This window comes from Theobroma cacao, chromosome 1 (assembly GCF_053813885.1).
Source record: "Theobroma cacao isolate CCN51 chromosome 1, ASM5381388v1, whole genome shotgun sequence".
In the NCBI taxonomy this organism is placed as follows: Eukaryota; Viridiplantae; Streptophyta; class Magnoliopsida; order Malvales; family Malvaceae; genus Theobroma; species Theobroma cacao.
In genome coordinates this window covers 41,873,442-41,892,200 of record NC_142639.1, presented here as the reverse complement: position 1 = coordinate 41,892,200, position 18,759 = coordinate 41,873,442, and the positions used below count along the sequence as shown (strand labels likewise).

The following is an 18,759-nucleotide window of genomic DNA, read 5'->3' as shown; positions in this document are numbered from 1 at the left end:
TTATAGAAATGCAAAAAATTTTCTTATTCGTGAAAATTTTACTTTTGTTTAATTTATTTGTAATTGAGTTTGTCTCTTTAAAAATGCGTTTAAAGGATAAGTGTAAGATTTTATTTTGTAACTTTTAATCTTTACATGTGTGATTGACTTTTGATTGCCAATCTAATTAATAAATTGATTCAAATGTTCTAAATATGTATATAACGTATTTTTTGAATGTTCAGATGTATGTAGGTATTATCTCAGTTGTTACACTATACATGAGTAATAGGTTTATCCTATGTATATAGAACTCCCTATTCATTTAACAGCTTGCTACAACTTATAAATTTTTCGTTTAAATTTGATATATTTTGGTTGTAATCATTATGTATAGTTGAAGCACTTTAACAACTTAGACTTTATCAAAGTTTTAAACCTTTAGGACTAATTATACCGAAGAAGAATGTATATATTTTTCTACTTTATATAAATTAAAAATATCATGTTTCATAATATGTTCATTTTTTTTATTTGTACTTTATTCAACATTTTGGTAATTTCATTATAACACGTAAATGAATCACGCCATCAATCACGACTAGATAATTTACTATTAACATCGTTTCACACGGTTTTGTCTTAACAAATCTAATTTAGATTTAGTTTCGGTCTGATACAATAATGTGAGTGTGAAAAGGATGTGGAAAGATTAATAGTTTCAATTTAATTTAAGAGAATAATTATAATTAAATTTGAAAATTTTAACTTAAATCTCCTCAATTTCAAAAATATAGTTTTAACTTAATTTTTAACTAAGAATTTATACAATCATGTATGTTATCAGTACTATTTTCTAATCTCTCAAGTTTTAATATTATTTAGTTTTCAACATTGTCCCAAAGTCAGAAGTTCCATTTCTTCAGGTTTCAAAAAGATCTCAATGCTTGGTTTTGATTTTTGGTTTCATAAATTAGGTAAGTAACTTAACATTTTATTTTCATTTATGCAAAAAATCAGTTTTAACGTGAATATACTATCACGTAATATGTATTATATTTTATCCTTTGATTAATTAAATTAGATTAAGTATGCATATATATATATAATTATATATAATCTTTTTATTCTGATATTAGAGTATGATTTGCTCAAAATATTATTTTTCGGTTTTGAATTTCAAATATAATTATACTCGGGATATATAAATCCATCTTTAATACTATAAAATTTTGCACAAAATATTTTTGAATTGAATATATGAAATTGACTTTGTATGATATCTATTTTATAACAAATGACAAATATTATAGTTTGGGTAATCTAAAAATACATTTTATTTTAAACTTCATGTATTTCATAATTGAAAAGAAAAAGTGAAAGATGTACTTTTACTTTAAGATAGAAAAGTAAGGACAATATACCATCTTTAATTGATGCTTTAAAATATGACAAAAGCCTTGCAACTCGATAGGACTCAACTCTATATATTGAAACACGTATACCCTTATCCCTTGAGTTAAGTCGAGGTTGGCATCTTCATTAGATTAAGAACAATGTTTGACAAAATTATATATAAAATAAAATAATTTTTATATGTGGAGAGGAAGTTGGATGTAAAACATTCATATGTACTAAATCTGATGAGGTAATTCTTCTTCTGGATGGTGTTTACCCATTTTGTATCAATGGGAGAGCCAAAGGGGCAGGGAATTGACTTGGTAAATGTTTTGTCTTCACAAATAGTGCAAAATCAGAAAGGAAGATATGGTTCTGTCTCCACTCTCGACCACATTTTGCAGCCTATAGCCATAGGGTTAGGAGTTTGCACTTCATTTTGTTCCTCTCTGGCCAGCCATTATAAATATTTATTTGACCATTGACACCATCAACCTGCACTAAATTTATGTTCATGGAAAGTGAGAAAAATATGTGACCAAGTCTTCCTTTAGCAGAGAAAGAACCATAAATTATTATTTTATACATTAACGTTAACATTTTAAAATAAAAGTAAATGGTTATTATATATTTATTTAATAGAGAATTAATTTATTAATTTTAATAAATTTACGGTAATCCGATATGTGATCCTCTAAAAATTAATTGGCAATTCAAATACATGAATTAAAAAAAAATAAGGAAAATAAATAATTAGGCAGAATCAGTGATGTTGGTAGCCTGATTTTGCTCCTAAAAGCAAGTGGAGTTCACAATGGAGTTAGGACGAACTGTTACACAAGTCTTATCCTACTGATAAGGAGTTTGTTCGAGTCCTTTGCGTAATGCAGTCTCCAAAAGAAATATCCTGTTAGTTGTGTGCTTTGTGTTTTATTTTTAAAGGTAGCTAGGTTTTCTTAATTATGCACTATGCTTATTAATAAACATTAAGTTAATTAATGGATGAAACTATATATTCTTTTAAAAAAGCTAATACTTTTACCCATTTTGTTTTTAAATTTGGTGTTAAAAATTTTGAGATTTATTATATATATATATATATATATATAGTGATATTACACACGATATCACATTTTGCACTAATTTGAAAAATATTATCTGCTTTGGTCTATTTTGATCTCACAGTTTTGTTTCATAAAAAACATCTCATAGATTAAAAATGATGATAAACACTTAAATACTTAATCTCACCTTAATACACAGATGTAAAATTCACGACTTCTCTTTAAAATTAAGACATATAAATTGAAGATAAGTATTTTTTTATATTTTTTTAATTTAGTTTTAAAATTTTGTTATGTCTTTTTTTGTGATTGATTTCCCTTTATGGAATCATCGGTTTGTATTGATTTTTGATATTAATGAAATCTTTTCTCTGATTCAGGAAAAAAATGAAATTAATTAGTGATATATGGTTGTGCCTTAATTATGTTGTCTTAATCACTTAAAGTATGATTTATTCATTTATTTAAGCAAAGGTCATAGTTCACAAGTGCAAGACTAGGTATATTCTGTTTGCCAAGCTGAGAGGCAAGAGAGAAAAAGCATAAAGAAAGATAACTAGAAGGAACAAAGAAATGAGAGGAAAAGGGAGGGAAGGAGACCTGAGTCTTGGAGGCAATGAGTGGGGGTGGTGGGGTACAATCAAAACTTCCATCCATGTCAAGAAAATGTCCAAATGCAGTTGAAAGATGGGAAAACGATGGAGCCTTTCAAATCCTGCCAAATCAAATTCCAATATAACTCCATACAGGGCATAATATGTCCACTCGGACCACCCTTCACTGCAAAAAGAGAAAGAAAAGAACTATGATAACTCCCACCCCCACATTTTCATCCCTTGCATTTCTTTCCACCCCCCCCCCCCCCCCCCCCCCCTCTCTCTCCCTCCCTCTTTCCACTCACTCTCACCTGTTACTTCATCCACAGTCCTCGCTCTCTCTCTCTCTTTAGTTTTTCCTTCCCCATGAAAAGACCCTCCCAACCCCCTCCACAACACCAACAACAAGTAGTAGCTTGAATTGTTTCTCTTTCTCTTTTTCTCTCAACAAACTTCCTCCCATACATCACACAACTACTTTATGAAAGCAATATTTCTAATGTAACCTTAACTAGAATATATGTGTTGAAGATCTTCCCCGGGCCAAAAGTTCTAACTGCCCTTTGCACTAACCACAAATGCAATTTTGACCCAGGGTTTTCATCAGTTTCTCACCTCATCATTAGCCGCAATGAGGAGGACCAAGCTTGTTACAGCAGGTTGCTTGCTTAGCTTTGCTCTTCAAACCCCAAGTGGAATTTTACCAAGTTTTGAAGGAATTCTAGTAACTCTATTCCCCAAAAAGAATCATGGAATTTGTACTTAAATAACATATAGTAGTTGCCTGGAATAATCTTAAAAACCTATCCGTCATCCTAATTCTTTTTACTTTTGTTTCAAGGCAACATGATTACCTTACAAAGACAAACATATCCCCCCCTAAGCTCTGATTTAATAACCATTTCTAGGTGGTTAATTAAGTCAGAAATCTGACTTCATTGCAAGGTTTTGGCTAAATCCTGGTAGAAGAAAATCGGAAATCAACATAACACTGTTACTGAGGGGCATAGTTTTCATGGAGAATATTGAATGCGGCTGCTTGCAGTTGGTCGATTCGAAGCACATCTTTTCTGTTCCCCTTTTTTTCTCCTAGGAGGATATGGGAACAGATGGAAAAAGGGTTCAGCCTGCGAATTTGGAAAAATTGAAAACAAAAGATGTTAAGGTGAATGCACACTCTTTTTTCTTTTTCTCTTTTAGTTTGGACAAGAATTCTGTGAAAAAGTCAAGGGATATAGAGAAAAAGGGATCCTTGCAAAAATTTGAGCTGAAGCAGGGGAGGCATATACCCACGTTGCCTTGTCATATCATGCTTCAGCCCCACTGTTGAACCAATTGAACCCAAAAAGGACAAAGGAACATCTTCTCATCAATTCGACGACTGCAACCTATGGTATGACGATAATGTCGTGCCCGTGACAGAAACTTAAATATAACAAGTATTTCTTCGTTTTAAATTTAATAAAATATTCGGTTTTAAATATTTTCGAGATTTTTTAATTTCATTTTGCGTGAATAATAAAGCAATCAAAAGTACAAACTAAACGTACTGCATTCTACTTTTTAAAGAATAATAAGGTTGTAGTAACTAGTAGTCTATTTCTCTACTCTAACATAAAACACAATAGATTTGCCTGAAATCGTCTGGTATTCGAAGATTATCTGTTGAACATGTTGCTTAAGAAAATTATGGCACCGACGTTTTGCTTGTTTATTGGATTGAATGACTGCTGAAGTAACTATAAACAAGCTAATTAATCATCAACATCTAATTCTGTGTTCGTTGAACTCTAATTTTGACAAAATTATTTGTCAATTCATTAGTAGATGATGTCCTGAATTTGCCATTTTCTCAACTGAATTTTGAAATGACAATGTATTCCCCAAATGATCACCTTGTGGCTGTTCAATTCCAAGCATTGCATCACATCGGTTGTGTTTGTCGACCAAGTGGTGCAGGCTGTGCCAGCGGTAGTGGAACTAATGGTTTGTTGGTCATACAAAGAAAAAAGAATAATAATCTTGTTTAATTTGCAAGCAATTACCAAGTTGCAAATTCCATCACCCAAGTTTTGAAAACTTAAAGACTCAAACATTTCATTTCCAAACAATGGTAAATACTCGTATTTCGTAACATAACTTTGATCATAACCTTGATAAGAAAGATAAAGTTCAAAATACAAAACCCGTACATATTTATTTTATATTTTTTACTGTTAAATCACGAATATATATCAACTATCAAACAGTCTCAAAAGCAATTTGAAACAAGCAAATTCGTCAAAAAAATTCTACTTTAATCATTGACAATAATAGTAATTCAAATTCTTTAGGTTGTTTGCAGACTGGGGTTCCACACAAAATAGTTTGCAGGAACTTGTTGGCTAGGCTGGAACGACACTGTCTTTGTTTCTACTGATAAATCTTGCATGACAGACCAGAAAATTTTCTTATTCCCTGCTGTGGGAATTCTGCTGTGTGGGCACTGATGTTAAGCCTTCAATGACAGAAAGAAGGGGGAACATGTGAGTGGAGATGAAGCCAAAAAAATCCTTCACAATCAGACAATTCACAACACTATTACTTCTTAAATTCGCGATCCTTCAAATCCTCTTAGCGGCAATCCCCTTCTCTGTGAACAGTGAAAGAAATATTAAAAGAAGTAAACTGTAGATGGTGAATGCCTCTGTGTCATGATAATCATTGCAAAATTTGTCAGCTCTCTTTCAGCCAGGTATGTATGAATATGACTTGCAATGCCTTAATGAATTATAAGAAAATAAAAAGGAAGAGAAATGGTTGTCATAACTCATAGATAATCTGGATTATTAGGATGAACACAGCAGGAAGAAAGATATACATGTCCAGCACTGCACTTTGATAGGAATGTAAAATTATTTTTAGACCAATGAAAAGGACTAGGGGAGACACATGAGATGTCATGACTAGCTTTGAGGTGATGTATTAGTAATGGTAATCAATATCTTATAAACTATGTGATCTGATTAAATACGATTAAGATATCTTATAATTTGGTGCGGCTAAGATTTGAAGCAAACAAATCCATTGAAGCAAACGAAAAGGAAGAAATCCTACTACCAAACAACACTTAACCATGTATTTTGGACGATGTAGAGAAAAAGGGTTAGCAAAGGGAACCGACACGTCCATGATTCCTATGTTGAAGTTTCAAAAGTGTAATAAACGATCCTCCCAAAAAGATTACAATTTGAAGCAATAAGAGAGAAGTAGCTAAAGGCAGTATATGCTGAATTCCATGCAACAATCATGGCCTCTTTCAATCAATTTTCTAAAGTCTTCCAAATTTCATGATGGTAGAGTGAGGCATCAGATATTTGGTGGGTCCCAACCCCTCCCTTCCTTATGTCCCATAAACCTGTCCATATGTTTCTGCTCAAGTTTTTGTTGTTCCATAAAATGGGTTTTTGGGAGTTTTGAAGTGAATGTTCCCAACAGGTAAAACTGAACAATCTTCACCAACCTTGCAATGAACATTTGTTTCCTTTTTATTCTGATTGTCAATTTTTCTAACATTATTATATAATGAATGACAAAAAAAATGTAGAAAAAACTAGTTTTTGTCGAACTTTAAAACAGTGAACGATGTTTAAAGAGAATTGATATGAACATCGATATGTTTATAGAAAAAAATATAAATTATATTCAAAAATATCCAAACCTATATAATATGCTCAAGGCTTCTACCAGGCATACACAGGCAGTCAAATTTATTAAAAACACCAGCAAAACATTCAATCTTATTCGTTTTCCTGAACAAAATTGAGGTTTTAGGTTTTTTTGGGCCAATATGAACGTTATTGGAATATTTGGGCTAAGGCCAATATGAGGTTGTTTAGTTTTCCTGGCCCAATCATATTTCAGGACCAATACCCAGAAAAAGAACAGAAGGAAACACTCATATTACACAAATGACCACTCACTATTCACAATTCTTTCATAATCACTATGTTAAAATATGAAATAAGAGTCCTTCGGGTTTTTTCTGACCAGGATTGGCCGGCTTATGGAACATTCATGTCAGTTTCTTCTGAGCTGAGGGAAGCAAAAGGGTCTAGTGGCAGGGGTAAGCTTCCTGTTCTTTCTTCCGATATCTGAATCAAGTGCTTATGGAAGGACGATTGCTTGGATCACATTGTACGCACCAGATCGCCACATCTGATAACTTCTTCGCAATGTCACTCGTAATCTATTCTAGTCACCAAAAACTGCCCTGAAATTGGAAATTCAATCAGTTTTTCATTCCTCTCAGAGCAGGACACCTCAACCCCTGGGTAACCACAACTCTCTGGCTGGCGAACTTCAAGCCGAAGGGGAAAACGGACAGAAGGACTATTTTCACTGATAGCTGCATATGGACATGATTTCCCGGCATCTGCATGGCATAAAACATAAGAGAAAGAAAACTAAATGAAAGTCTATAACACTTTGTGTAGTCATTTTGTATAGGGCATAGAAACTCTTCAAGGCTATACTATATTAGTACTATCTAACAGCTTAGATACCTCCCCATGAGAAAGCTTTTACCCTGATTTTTCTTTCTTAACAAAAAAATTTATGATTAGTGGCCAAAATTCATGATTATATTGGCAAATGGCAATCCCTTTCACCAAAAAACATAAGAAAAGAAAACACGCGATGAGCGTGGATTGACCGCACCTCGCCCTTTCGAGGAGGATTCCTCTCAATACCTTCATACGAATCTTCATTGAAACACAATGCACAACAGTAAGTCAATTATGTAATATTAGTCAAACAAAAATGGAAAAATGGAAGGGGTAAAACAAAGAGATTATGGTTACCGATTAGTGTTGGATAAAAAAAAAGAGAGAAACATAAAGGGGATCCTGATTCCTGCATTTGCAAACTATTGAACGTTGGCTCAGGACTCAGTTTTCTTGATTTCTTGACTTCTCGCCATGCCAGTTCTTAACCTCCTAATTATAGCCTTGTTCTTCCTTCCAATCTGCAATTCTATGAAAGAATCATCTTGCTCTTCTTATTACGGAAATTTACCAATACAATATTCATTTCGATTAAGAACTGATTCTGCAAATTGCGAACATTTCTTGTACGAACTTGCTTGAGAGCATGAGCGTCCCGCGTTAGAAATAGATTCCGGTAGATTTTATGTGGAATCCATCTTATACGATAATGAGACCCTTCACGCTGTCGATCCTGGTCTAAGAAAAATGACTGCTCCTCCCTTCCTCGTTTTGCCTAACGTAGAACAAGCCATTATAGGGGCCTTTTTACTCTGCATGGGCCGTTCTGTACTACTACAGCAAAGGGGGAGTTTCTTTGTTAGTCTCATATTAGTAATGAAATCACTAAAATTTGCTTTTCAAAAAAAAAAAAAAACAAAACGATAAGAAGGAATGAAGGATGCAAAAAGTACTCAGAAAAGAAGCTGTATTTCTGCGATTAACAATTTGGAACTGTCACAGTATTTTAATATGACAATGCTTAAGTATCAAACAGATTAACAGAATACTATTATATTGCACAAATTATCACTATAATTCACAATTCTTTCATAATCTTTATCCTAAAATACGAAATAAGAGTCCTTAAGTTCGCTAGTGCACAAGCACACGTTCATTCTGACCAGGATTGGCCTGATTATGAGACATTCATGTCACTCACTTCTGAGTTGAGGGAAGCAAAAGGATCCGGTCGCAGGGGTAAGCTTCCTGTTCTTCCTTCCAACATCTGAATCACAGTGCTCTTCTTATTACGGAAATTTACCAATACAATATTCATTTCGATTAACAATTGATCTTGCAAATTGTGAACATTTCTTGTACGAACTTGCTTGTGAGCTTGAGCGTCCCGCGTTAACAATAAATTACGGTGGATTTTATGTGGAATCCATCTCATACGTTGATTCACGCTGTCGATCCTGGTCTAAGAAAAATGACTGCTCCTCCCTTCCTCGTTTTGCCTAACGTAGAACAAGCCATGACAGGGGCCTTTTTACTCTGCATGGGCCGTTCAATACTACTACAGTTAAGGGAGAGTTTTTTTGTTAATATCATAGCAGTAATGAAATCACTAAGATTTGCTTTAAAAAAAAAAAAAACAATACAGAAGGAAAGAAGGATGCAAAAAGTACCAAGAAAACAAGCTGTATTTCTGGGATTAACAATTTGTAAATGTCATAGTATTTTAACATGACAATGCTTAAGTATCAAACAGATTAACAGAATACTATTATATTGCATAAATTATCACTATAATTCACAATTCTTTCATAATCTTTATGCTAAAATACGAAATAAAAGTCCTTAGGTTCGCTAGTGCACAAGCACACGTTCATTCTGACCAGGATTGGCCTGCTTATGGGACATTCATGTCACTCACTTCTGAGCTAAGGGAAGCAAAAGGATCCGGTGGCAGGGGTAAGCTTCCTGTTCTTCCTTCCAACATCTGAATCACAGTGCTTATCGAAGGACGATCACTCGGATCCCATTGTACGCACCAGATTGCCGCAACTGATAATTTCTTCGCAATGTCAGCATCTCCATCTTTTTCCTCTTTAATTCCCAAATCCTCCCCATCTGCGAGGCGATTGTAAACCCACTGAGGGAAGTAAACTTGGCTTGTGTTTTCCACCGTAAGATCCTTGTTTTTCCTACCTCCAACCATTTCAAATAACAACATGCCGAAACTGTAAACATCTGTTTTATATGATACATTTCCAATGTTCCCGGAGAAGTAGACCTCTGGTGCAATGTAACCCATGGTTCCTCTGACAGCAGTTATGGACACGACACTTTCCTTCTTCGGAAAAAGCTTTGCTAGGCCAAAATCTGATATCTTAGGATTGAAGTCGATGTCTAACAAGATATTTTGTGGCTTGATATCAAAATGCAGGATTCTTTGGTCACATCCCTGGTGAAGATACTCGATTCCTCTGGCAACCCCAATGGCAATATCTTGAAGCTTTCCCCAACTAAGCTTCGGCCTCCTTGAATTCGCTGGAAAAATGAATTTATCTAGCGACTTATTTGGCATGAACTCGTAGACGAGAGCTCGGTCTGATTCATCTGCACAATAACCCAACAATCGAACCACATTGATATGATGAATCCTCCCAATTGTGTTGACTTCATTAGTGAAATCTTCTCCATTGCCTTTGGAGTGGTCGAGCACTTTCACAGCTACCGGCACTCCATTTTCAAGCTCACCCTTGAATACACTTCCATAGCCTCCCTGGCCTAGCTTCTTCTCGAATTCATTTGTCATCTTTCGAAGATCTGCAAATGAGTATCTTGTTGGATTGAGAGGCCTAAAATCTTCCAAAAATTTCTTAATTTTCTTTCGATTCTCCTCTACCTCTGCTCTTCTTGATCTCAAGTACAAGATAATTAATGTGACCATGAGCGTTAGAGTAAGAACTCCAATAGAAATTCCGATACTCACACCTGCAGACAATTCATAGCTGATCATAAGTTTCATGTAATTTGTATATGACAATTTAATACAATAAGAACATATGTACTCGAGTTACGGACTTACCTTTAATGATATGCTCTAAGGATTTCTCTGCAAAAATCAAATAATAAGGAGTTAAAAATCTAACATTTTCGTAAAAGCGAAGAGAACAAAATATAAAACGCATTATTAGATGTGTTTGTGGATTGGTCGAGTCTTCTTTTGTAAAAATCAAATGAAACTTGATCAACTTATTTAATTATTATTTTATCATTAAATGAATAAAATATTATTTTATATTAATATTTTAAAATAAAAATATATAATATATAATAATTTTTCTTTTGACAAATGATTTTATTAATCTCATTGATATTTCATTTTAAACTTCTTACTTATTGCAATAAATTTTTTACAACACAGTCAGACTTCCAAAACTAAATAAATTTTTTAAAATTTGAACTCTTATAAAAATTACTTTCGAAATGCTGTGATAATTAATACTTAAAATAAAATTAGTGATCACTATCTTTACGGTTGAAATTTGGGTCCAACAGTCTCACCCCATACCAAGAGTCATGCAATTAATCGAGAGTCAATAAAGCAATATGCTAAAAATAAATAAATAAAAAGCAGATGTACCTTCATATTGGGGAATTCCATCTTCATACTGGGGAATTCCATTTGGAGGAATATATTCATTGAAACATTCGACTTGTAAACTATTATTTCCCTTCAATCGGCATTCTCCTCCTCTTTCTCGACAATCTAAACCGCACCCCGGTATTACCCACCGTAGTTTTGTAAAATTATACAACCAACTGCGGTCAAAATAATTAAAATTAGAACGTCCCATCAATCGACATTTTTTTGCTCTTTCTTCAAAACCGTAACTGGGCAACCAAATACGGTCAAAAGAATTAAAATTAGAAGTTCGTCCCAAGAGACATTGGTCGTAACCATCCATAGAAGATGAGGTAACATTTGCAATGAAGTGGCAAGAAAATAGAAGATCTAGACTCATGACAGTTGAAGCAGGGGCAGCATAAACAAGATGATTGGAACTGCTGAGACAATCTATCAGTACTGTTCCTGAGTCTGACGTTTCAATTCTTGGCGAGCAGTCGAGCAGTGTGTAATAGTCGGGCCGGTAAATCGTGAAAGGACTACCAGTGACGGTCAAGTTTTTAAGCCTTCTAAGCATGCAACCCTGGGGGTCTCCGATGTAAATATTCTGCCTCTCGTAATCTATTCCAGCCACGAAAAACTGCCCTGAATATGGAAATTCAATCAGTGTTTCGTTCCTCTCAGAGCAGGATAATTCAAACCCTGGGTAACCACAACTCTCTGCCTGTCGATCTTTAAGCGAAAAGGGAAAACGGACGGAAGGACCTTCTTCTCTGCAAGCTACATCTGGACATGATTTCTCAGCTTCTCCATGGAATAAATATAAGAGACAGATAATTAAATGAAAGGCTATAACACTTTGTAAAGTCATTTTGTATAGGGCAGAGATGCTGAATACAAAGCAAGCATAGAAACTCTTCAAGCTTAGACTATATTAGTACTATCTAACAGCTCAAAGACCTACCCGTGAGAAAAACGTTTCTCTGATTTTGACGTAATGAATAGCAAACTGCAGACCCTTTCACCAAAAAGGAAAAATCGCACTATGAGCGTGGATTGACCGGCACCTCGCCCTTTCCAGGAGCATTCATCTCAATTCATGTGAATCTTCATTGAACCACCTTCATTGACGCTCAACACCAAGTCAATCACGTAAAGTTACAATTGGCCAAAAAAGAGGTGAAAGAAAGGGATTACTGATTAGTGTTCGATAAAATAATAAATAAATAAGGGAGATCCTGGTTCCTGCATGTACAAACTATTAAAGGTAGGTTCAGGACTCGCTTTGCTAGACTTCTCGCCATGCCAGTTCTTAACCTCCTAATTATAGCCTTGTTCTTCCTTCCAATCTGCAATTCTAGGAAACAATCATCTTGTTCTTCTCTTTGTGGAAATTTATCAATACAATATCCATTTCGATTAAGAAATGATCCTGCAAATTGCGGACATTTCTTGTATGAACTTGCTTGTGAGCATGAGCGTCCCGTGTTAACAATAGATTACGGTAGATTTTATGTCGAATCCATCTCATACGATAATAAGACCCTTCACGCCGTCGATCCTGGTCTAAAGACAAATGACTGCTCCTCCCTTCCCCGTTATGCCTGGACAGCAAACAACCTTAGTAGTGTCTCTGAGTACTATTACGACCCCTACTACTACTATCTGCCACATTGGTTGTCCTTAGAAACAGAGGATACCATGATTTATTTTAATTGTTCAACCGCACTGAATTCTCCGGAATATCTGGACGCATCTCCTTGCATAGCCAATTCCTCCCTACCACAAGCTCACCATCTGTATGTTTTTCTTGGAACTCTGCAAGCAGCATCCCTCTCCAACTCTTGTGACTATTTCTTGATCACTCCGGTGGTGATTCAAACGACTGGGAATCTCACATATGCTGATATCCACAAGAAATTGACCATAGGATATGAGCTTTCATGGAGTTATTATTTTTGTTCAATTTGTGAATCAAATGGAGGATATTGTCCATTCTCAGATGGTATTGGTGACTCCAAGCGCATCTGCTGCAGAGGACCATTGACTAGTGTTAATTGTGAGTAAGAATCCTTAAATAAAACATTGAAATAGTACGATAAACATCCGCCGAGGAGTCAATTGAGTTAGATACCAAATTTTCTTCCCATGCTCTTTGTGTTTGATTATTCTTTTAACTTGACTTTTTCTCATTTTTAGATATGAAATAATGATTTATCTGTTCTTGTTGCAGGTTTTGTACATTATTTATGGATCGCAATACAGGGTAAGCCTCCAAATAACCTTACTAATAATTCATCAACCATGTAAATCTGCATAAACATGATTGAAATCATGCTGTTCTGCGTTTTAAGACTCAAAATTTGAACAAATAAATGAATCCTGTGTTTCTATTGAAATTTAACATTATCACTTATTTCTTAGCATGACTCTAACCTGTACCCACACGCCCTCGGCCCCTTCTCTGTCTTACAGGCTGCATAGGACTCGTACTCAAAATTGTCGGTGAGTTTTTCATAAAACATATTTCAGGCTAGATCATGACATTTTATATAGCTATCAATCTGTTTTCTAGAAAGTGAAAGAACCTATTACCCTCTTGCAAAGTTAAGGAAGAAAAAAGAGGAGATTGCACGAACTTTCTAAACTCCTCTGGGAAAGAAAGTTTTAATTAATCTTGATAAATACCAACGATAAACAGCATTTGGCAGATATCATGTATTGTAGTATTTCTTTTCAGTCTAACTGTTTCTGAACTGGCATTTGCATTTGTTTTTTACCATATTGAAGGGTATTTCATTTTGATAAGAGCTGCCGTTGGAATCCTATGCATGTCTCTCTATCTAATTTATAAATGGTGGAAAAGAGCATCCATTGATGAATCTGTTGAACAGTTCTTGCGAAACTATGAGAACCTCAAACTCAGAAAATTTTCTTACTCTGACATCAAGAGGATGACTGGAGGCTTCAACGAACAACTGGGTCAAGGTGGCTTTGGCTCTGTATTCAAGGGAAAGCTATCAAATGGTTGTCTAGTTGCAGTAAAGATGCTGGCTGAGGCCAAGGGCGATGGGCGAGATTTCATCAATGAATTGAGAACAATTGGGATGATCCGTCATGTCAACGTGGTACAACTTCTTGGATTCTGCTTTGAAGGATCTAAAAAGGTTCTCATATATGAATACATGCCCAATGGATCTCTCGACAAGTACCTGTTCTCTCGAGACGACGTCTGCACTCTAAGTTGGAGCAGAATGTATGAGATTGCTTTAGCCATAGCTCATGGGATTGAATACCTACACCGAGGTTGTCACATGAGGATTCTGCACCTTGATATTAAACCTCACAACATTCTTCTTAATGAAGACTTTACTCCAAAAATTTCTGATTTTGGCCTTGCCAAGTTGTATCCAAGAAATGATAGTGTAGTTTCTCTGACAAATGCTAGAGGAACTATGGGATACATGGCTCCAGAATTGCTGTATAAAAATATTGGAGGCATCTCCTCTAAATCGGACGTTTACAGTTTTGGAATGTTGTTGATGGAAATGGCTGGGAGAAGAAAAAATCTCAATCCGTTCGTGGAGAATTTGAGCCAAATCTACTTCCCATCATGGATTTATGATCAACTAGAACAAAAGGGTGAAGTGGAAATCAAGGATGCGACAGCTGAGGAAAAGGACATAGGCAACAGGATGATCATGATTGCTCTCTGGTGCATACAACTGAAGCCTGCAGATCGTCCTTCCATGACCAAAGTGGTGGAGATGCTTGAAAATACTTCAGAGCCACTGCAAATGCCTCCCAAGCCTGCTTTAGCTCCAGAAAGGAAACGTAGCTGAGGGTCCGCAGAAATCTTACAATAAGGAATTACTTTGATGGAAATGCTCTGTAATTTCATCTGTGCGCTTGCTTTTGTTCTTCTGATGTATATCTGCAAGAATATATTTAAAGTTGAACAACCACCAATTAATTAAATTTAGCACGATATTACCAAGTTCTAGAAAACAACAAGGTTCCGAAATGTCTTGAATATTAAGAATTATCTGTCATTAAAAATACTACATCTCACAAAAAATTCCATGGCTCATGCTTACCAATAAAAATTGCAATGCAACAATTAAAAGAATTCAATCTAAATCTGAAGCGAATTTTGCATAATCATCAGAACAATCTTAGTGGAGTAATTTTCCATCTTCAAAGAGACACAATTAAATATTTAAATTTCTTCATCTCTAAATTTACAAAAATTGACCTTGTAGGTTTGTCTTTTGGGCCAGTATTAACTTTATTGGGATATTTAGGCTAAGGCCCAGCAAGTAATCAATAAGGGCCTGAACTTACTGGACTACATGTGGTTGTTTAGTTTCTCTGGCCCAATCATATTTGAAGACTAATACGCAGGCAGAAAATGAAACGAAAGGAACAGTCATAATTCACAATCCTTCACGTTCGTTCTGACCAGGATTGGCCAGCTTATGGGACATTCATGTCACTTTCTTTCGAGCCGAGGGAAGCAAAAGGATCCAGTGGCAGGGGGAAGCTTCCTGTTCTTCCTTCCAACATCTGAATTACGGTGCTTATCGAAGGTCGATTAGTTGGATCCCATTGTACGCACCAGATCGCCACAACTGATAACTTCTTTGCAATGTCAGCGTCTCCATCTTTCTCCTCTTTAATTCCCAAATCCTCCCCATCTGCAAGGCGATTGTAAACCCACTGAGGAAAGTAAACTTGGCTTGTGTTTTCCACTGTCAGATCCTTGTTTTTCCTACCTCCAACCATTTCAAATAACAACATACCGAAACTGTAAACATCTGTTTTATACGATACATTTCCAATGTCCCCGGAGAAGTAGACCTCTGGTGCAATGTAACCCATGGTTCCTCTGACAGCAGTTATGGACACATCACTTTCCTTCTTCGGAAAAAGCTTTGCTAAACCAAAATATGATATCTTAGTATTGAAGTCGATGTCTAACAAGATATTTTGTGGCTTGATGTCGAAATGCAAGATTCTTGGGTCACATCCCTGGTGAAGATACTCAATTCCCTTGGCCACACCAATGGCAATATGTTGAAGCTTTCCCCAACTAAGCTTCGGCCTATTTGAATTCACTGGAAAAATGAATTTATCTAGGGACTTGTTTGGCATGAACTCGTAGACAAGAGCTCGGTTTGACCCATCTGCACAATAACCAAACAACCGAACGACATTGAGGTGGTAAATCCTCCCAATTGTGCTGACTTCATTGGTGAAATCTTCTCCATTGCCTCTGGAGTTGTCAAGTACTTTCACAGCTACCGGCATTCCATTTTCAAGCTCACCTTTGAATACACGTCCATAGCCCCCTTGGCCTAGCTTCTTCTTGAATTCATTTGTCATCTTTTGAACATCTACAACTGAGTATCTTGTCGGATTTAGAGACTCACAATCTTCCAAAAATTTCTTAATTTTCTTCCGATTCTCCTTTGCCTCTGCGTTTCTTGATCTCAAGTACAAGATAATTAATGTGACCATGAGCGCTGGCATAAGAATTCCGGTACAAATTGCGATGCTTACTCTTGCACACAATTCATAGCTGATCATAGGTTTCGATGTAATTAATTTGTATACGAAAATATAATACAATAAGAGCATATGTACTCGAAATATGGACTTACCTTTGATGATATGCTCTAGTAATTTTTCTGTAAAAAGTAAAAAATAAAGAGTTAGAGAATTTACATTTTCATATCTTTATTAAAATATGAATAAATTAAAATTATAAATTATAAATTGGAAGCGTGCTAAACAATTCATTTGCAAAACAAGTGGTCATATATTTGAAATTCAATTTGTTCTTGGTATTAATAGTTCTAGTAGAGGGATGAAGTTTAGATATAATTTGTATTTGACAATGTAGTACAAGAAGAGCATATGTAATCAGGTTATGGACTTACTTTTGATGTTATGCCTTAGCAGTTTCTTTGCAAAAATCAAAAGATAAAGAGTCAGAGAATTTATATTTTCATGTCATTGTTGAAATATAAAATGACAAAAATTGAAAGATATAAATTGAAAACGCATTAAACTATCCATCTGCAAAAGAAGTGATGATTTTAGAATTCGAACAACATATGATTTGAAGTTCAATTCGTTCTTAGTATTGTTTGCAATGAAGCGTATATTACTTTGGAAAGAGCTGCCGTTGGAATCCTATGCATGTCTGTCTATATAATTTATGAATGCCGGAAAAGCTCATCAATTGATGAATATGTTGAAGAGTTCTTGCAAAACTATGAAAACCTTAAACTCAGAAAATTCTCCTACTCTGACATCAAGAAGATGACTGATGGCTTCAAGAAACAACTGGGACAAGGTGGCTTTGGCTCTGTATTTAAGGGAAAGCTATCAAATGGTTGTCCGGTTGCCGTCAAGATGCTGGCAGAGGCCAAGGGCGATGGACGAGATTTCATCAATGAAGTGGCAACAATTGGGATGATCCGTCATGTAAACGTGGTACAACTTCTTGGATTCTGCTTTGAAGGATCTAAAAAGGCTCTCATTTATGAATACATGCCCAATGGATCTCTCGATAAGTATCTGTTCTCTCAAGACGACGTCTGCACTTTAAGTTCGAGCAGAATGTATGAGATTGCTTTAGCCATAGCTCATGGGATTGAATATCTACACCGAAGTTGTCACATGAGGATTCTTCACCTTGATATTAAGCCTCACAACATTCTTCTTAATGAAGACTTTACTCCAAAAATTCTGATTTTGGCCTTGCCAAGTTGTATCCTAGAAATGATAGTGTAGTTTCTCTAACAAATGCTAGAGGAACTATGGGATTCATGGCTCCAGGATTGCTGTATAAAAATATTGGAGGCATCTCCTCTAAATCGGACGTTTACAGTTTTGGAATGGAGCTGATGGAAATGGCTGGGAGAAGAAAAAATCTCAATCCGTTCGCGGAGAATTTGAGCCAAATCTACTTCCCATCATGGATTTATGATCAACTAGAACAAAAGGGTGAAGTGGAAATCAAGGATGCCACAGCTGAGGAAAAAGATGTAGGCAACAGGATGATCATAATTGCTCTCTGGTGCATACAACTGAAGCTTGCAGATCGTCCTTCAATGATCAATGTGGTTGGGATGCTTGAAGATACTTCAGAGCCATTGCAAATGCCTCCCAAGCCTGCTTTAGCTCCAGAAAGGACACGTAGCTGAGGATCTGCAGAAATCTTACAATAAGGAATCTCTTTGATGAAAATGCTCTTTAATTCTGTGCGTGTGCTTGTTCTTGTTCTTATGATGTATATCTGCAAGAATATATTTACAGTTGAACAACCACCAAGTACTTAAATTTAGCACAATATGATCAAGTCCTAGCAAAAACAAGGTGCCAAAATGTCATGAATATTAAGAATTATCTGTCATAAAATCATTACATCTCACAGAAAATTGCATGGCTTATGCTTATCGATGAACTGCTTCAGTTTCATAATCATTGTCAAAGAAAGAACACCTCTGGCAAAAGTAAGAGCGAAGAGAGTTTGAAGCCTCAAACGACAGCGTATTGGGGAGCGGAAAAACAACGTAAGCAATGAAGGTGCATACGTGGCGCGTCTTCTT

The 18,759-nt window shown here is 35.6% G+C and overlaps 2 protein-coding genes and 2 pseudogenes across 3 annotated transcripts; 2 read left to right on the top strand and 2 right to left on the bottom strand.

Annotated features, from left to right (window-relative positions):
* Window positions 1-9,217: 9,217 nt before the first annotated feature.
* On the bottom strand, window positions 9,218-12,106 carry LOC18614500 (rust resistance kinase Lr10-like). Its single transcript, XM_088804147.1, has 3 exons — window positions 11,156-12,106; window positions 10,598-10,624; window positions 9,218-10,503 (listed from the first exon to the last, which is right to left on the bottom strand). Exons 1-3 carry the CDS (start codon window positions 12,009-12,011, stop codon window positions 9,416-9,418), a joined length of 1,971 nt encoding a protein of 656 aa, XP_088660273.1. The 5' UTR covers window positions 12,012-12,106; the 3' UTR covers window positions 9,218-9,415.
* Window positions 12,107-12,401: 295 nt separating this feature from the next.
* LOC18614499 (rust resistance kinase Lr10-like) lies at window positions 12,402-15,118 on the top strand. 2 transcript variants are annotated; one of them, XM_088804208.1, is made up of 4 exons: window positions 12,402-13,199; window positions 13,374-13,406; window positions 13,616-13,645; window positions 13,931-15,118. In XM_088804208.1, the coding sequence occupies exons 1-4, from the start codon at window positions 12,443-12,445 to the stop codon at window positions 14,980-14,982; spliced, it is 1,872 nt and encodes a 623-aa protein (XP_088660334.1). In that variant the 5' UTR covers window positions 12,402-12,442; the 3' UTR covers window positions 14,983-15,118. The 2 variants fall into 2 exon arrangements, with proteins under 2 accessions (XP_088660334.1, XP_017980059.2); XM_018124570.2 differs by having other exon boundaries at window positions 13,374-13,428; window positions 13,614-13,645.
* A 426-nt stretch (window positions 15,119-15,544) lies between these two features.
* LOC18614498 (rust resistance kinase Lr10 pseudogene) lies at window positions 15,545-16,729 on the bottom strand (annotated as a pseudogene).
* A 615-nt stretch (window positions 16,730-17,344) lies between these two features.
* LOC108660433 (rust resistance kinase Lr10 pseudogene) lies at window positions 17,345-18,354 on the top strand (annotated as a pseudogene).
* The last annotated feature ends 405 nt before the right edge of the window (window positions 18,355-18,759 follow it).

Bases quoted from the DNA above. Each gene is read 5' to 3' on its own strand.
- LOC18614500 (XM_088804147.1), bottom strand. From the start codon at position 12,011: ATGACTTTACAAAGTGTTATAGCCTTTCATTTAATTATCTGTCTCTTA. The intron at 10,625-11,155 runs GTACATCTGCTT...TGATTTTTGCAG, and splicing joins TGGAATTCCCCAATATGAAG to AGAAATCCTTAGAGCATATC. The intron at 10,504-10,597 runs GTAAGTCCGTAA...AATTGTCTGCAG, and splicing joins CTTAGAGCATATCATTAAAG to GTGTGAGTATCGGAATTTCT.
- LOC18614499 (XM_018124570.2), top strand. From the start codon at position 12,443: ATGCCAGTTCTTAACCTCCTAATTATAGCCTTGTTCTTCCTTCCAATC. The intron at 13,429-13,613 runs TAATAATTCATC...TCTCTGTCTTAC, and splicing joins AAGCCTCCAAATAACCTTAC to AGGCTGCATAGGACTCGTAC. The intron at 13,646-13,930 runs GTGAGTTTTTCA...ACCATATTGAAG, and splicing joins ACTCGTACTCAAAATTGTCG to GGTATTTCATTTTGATAAGA.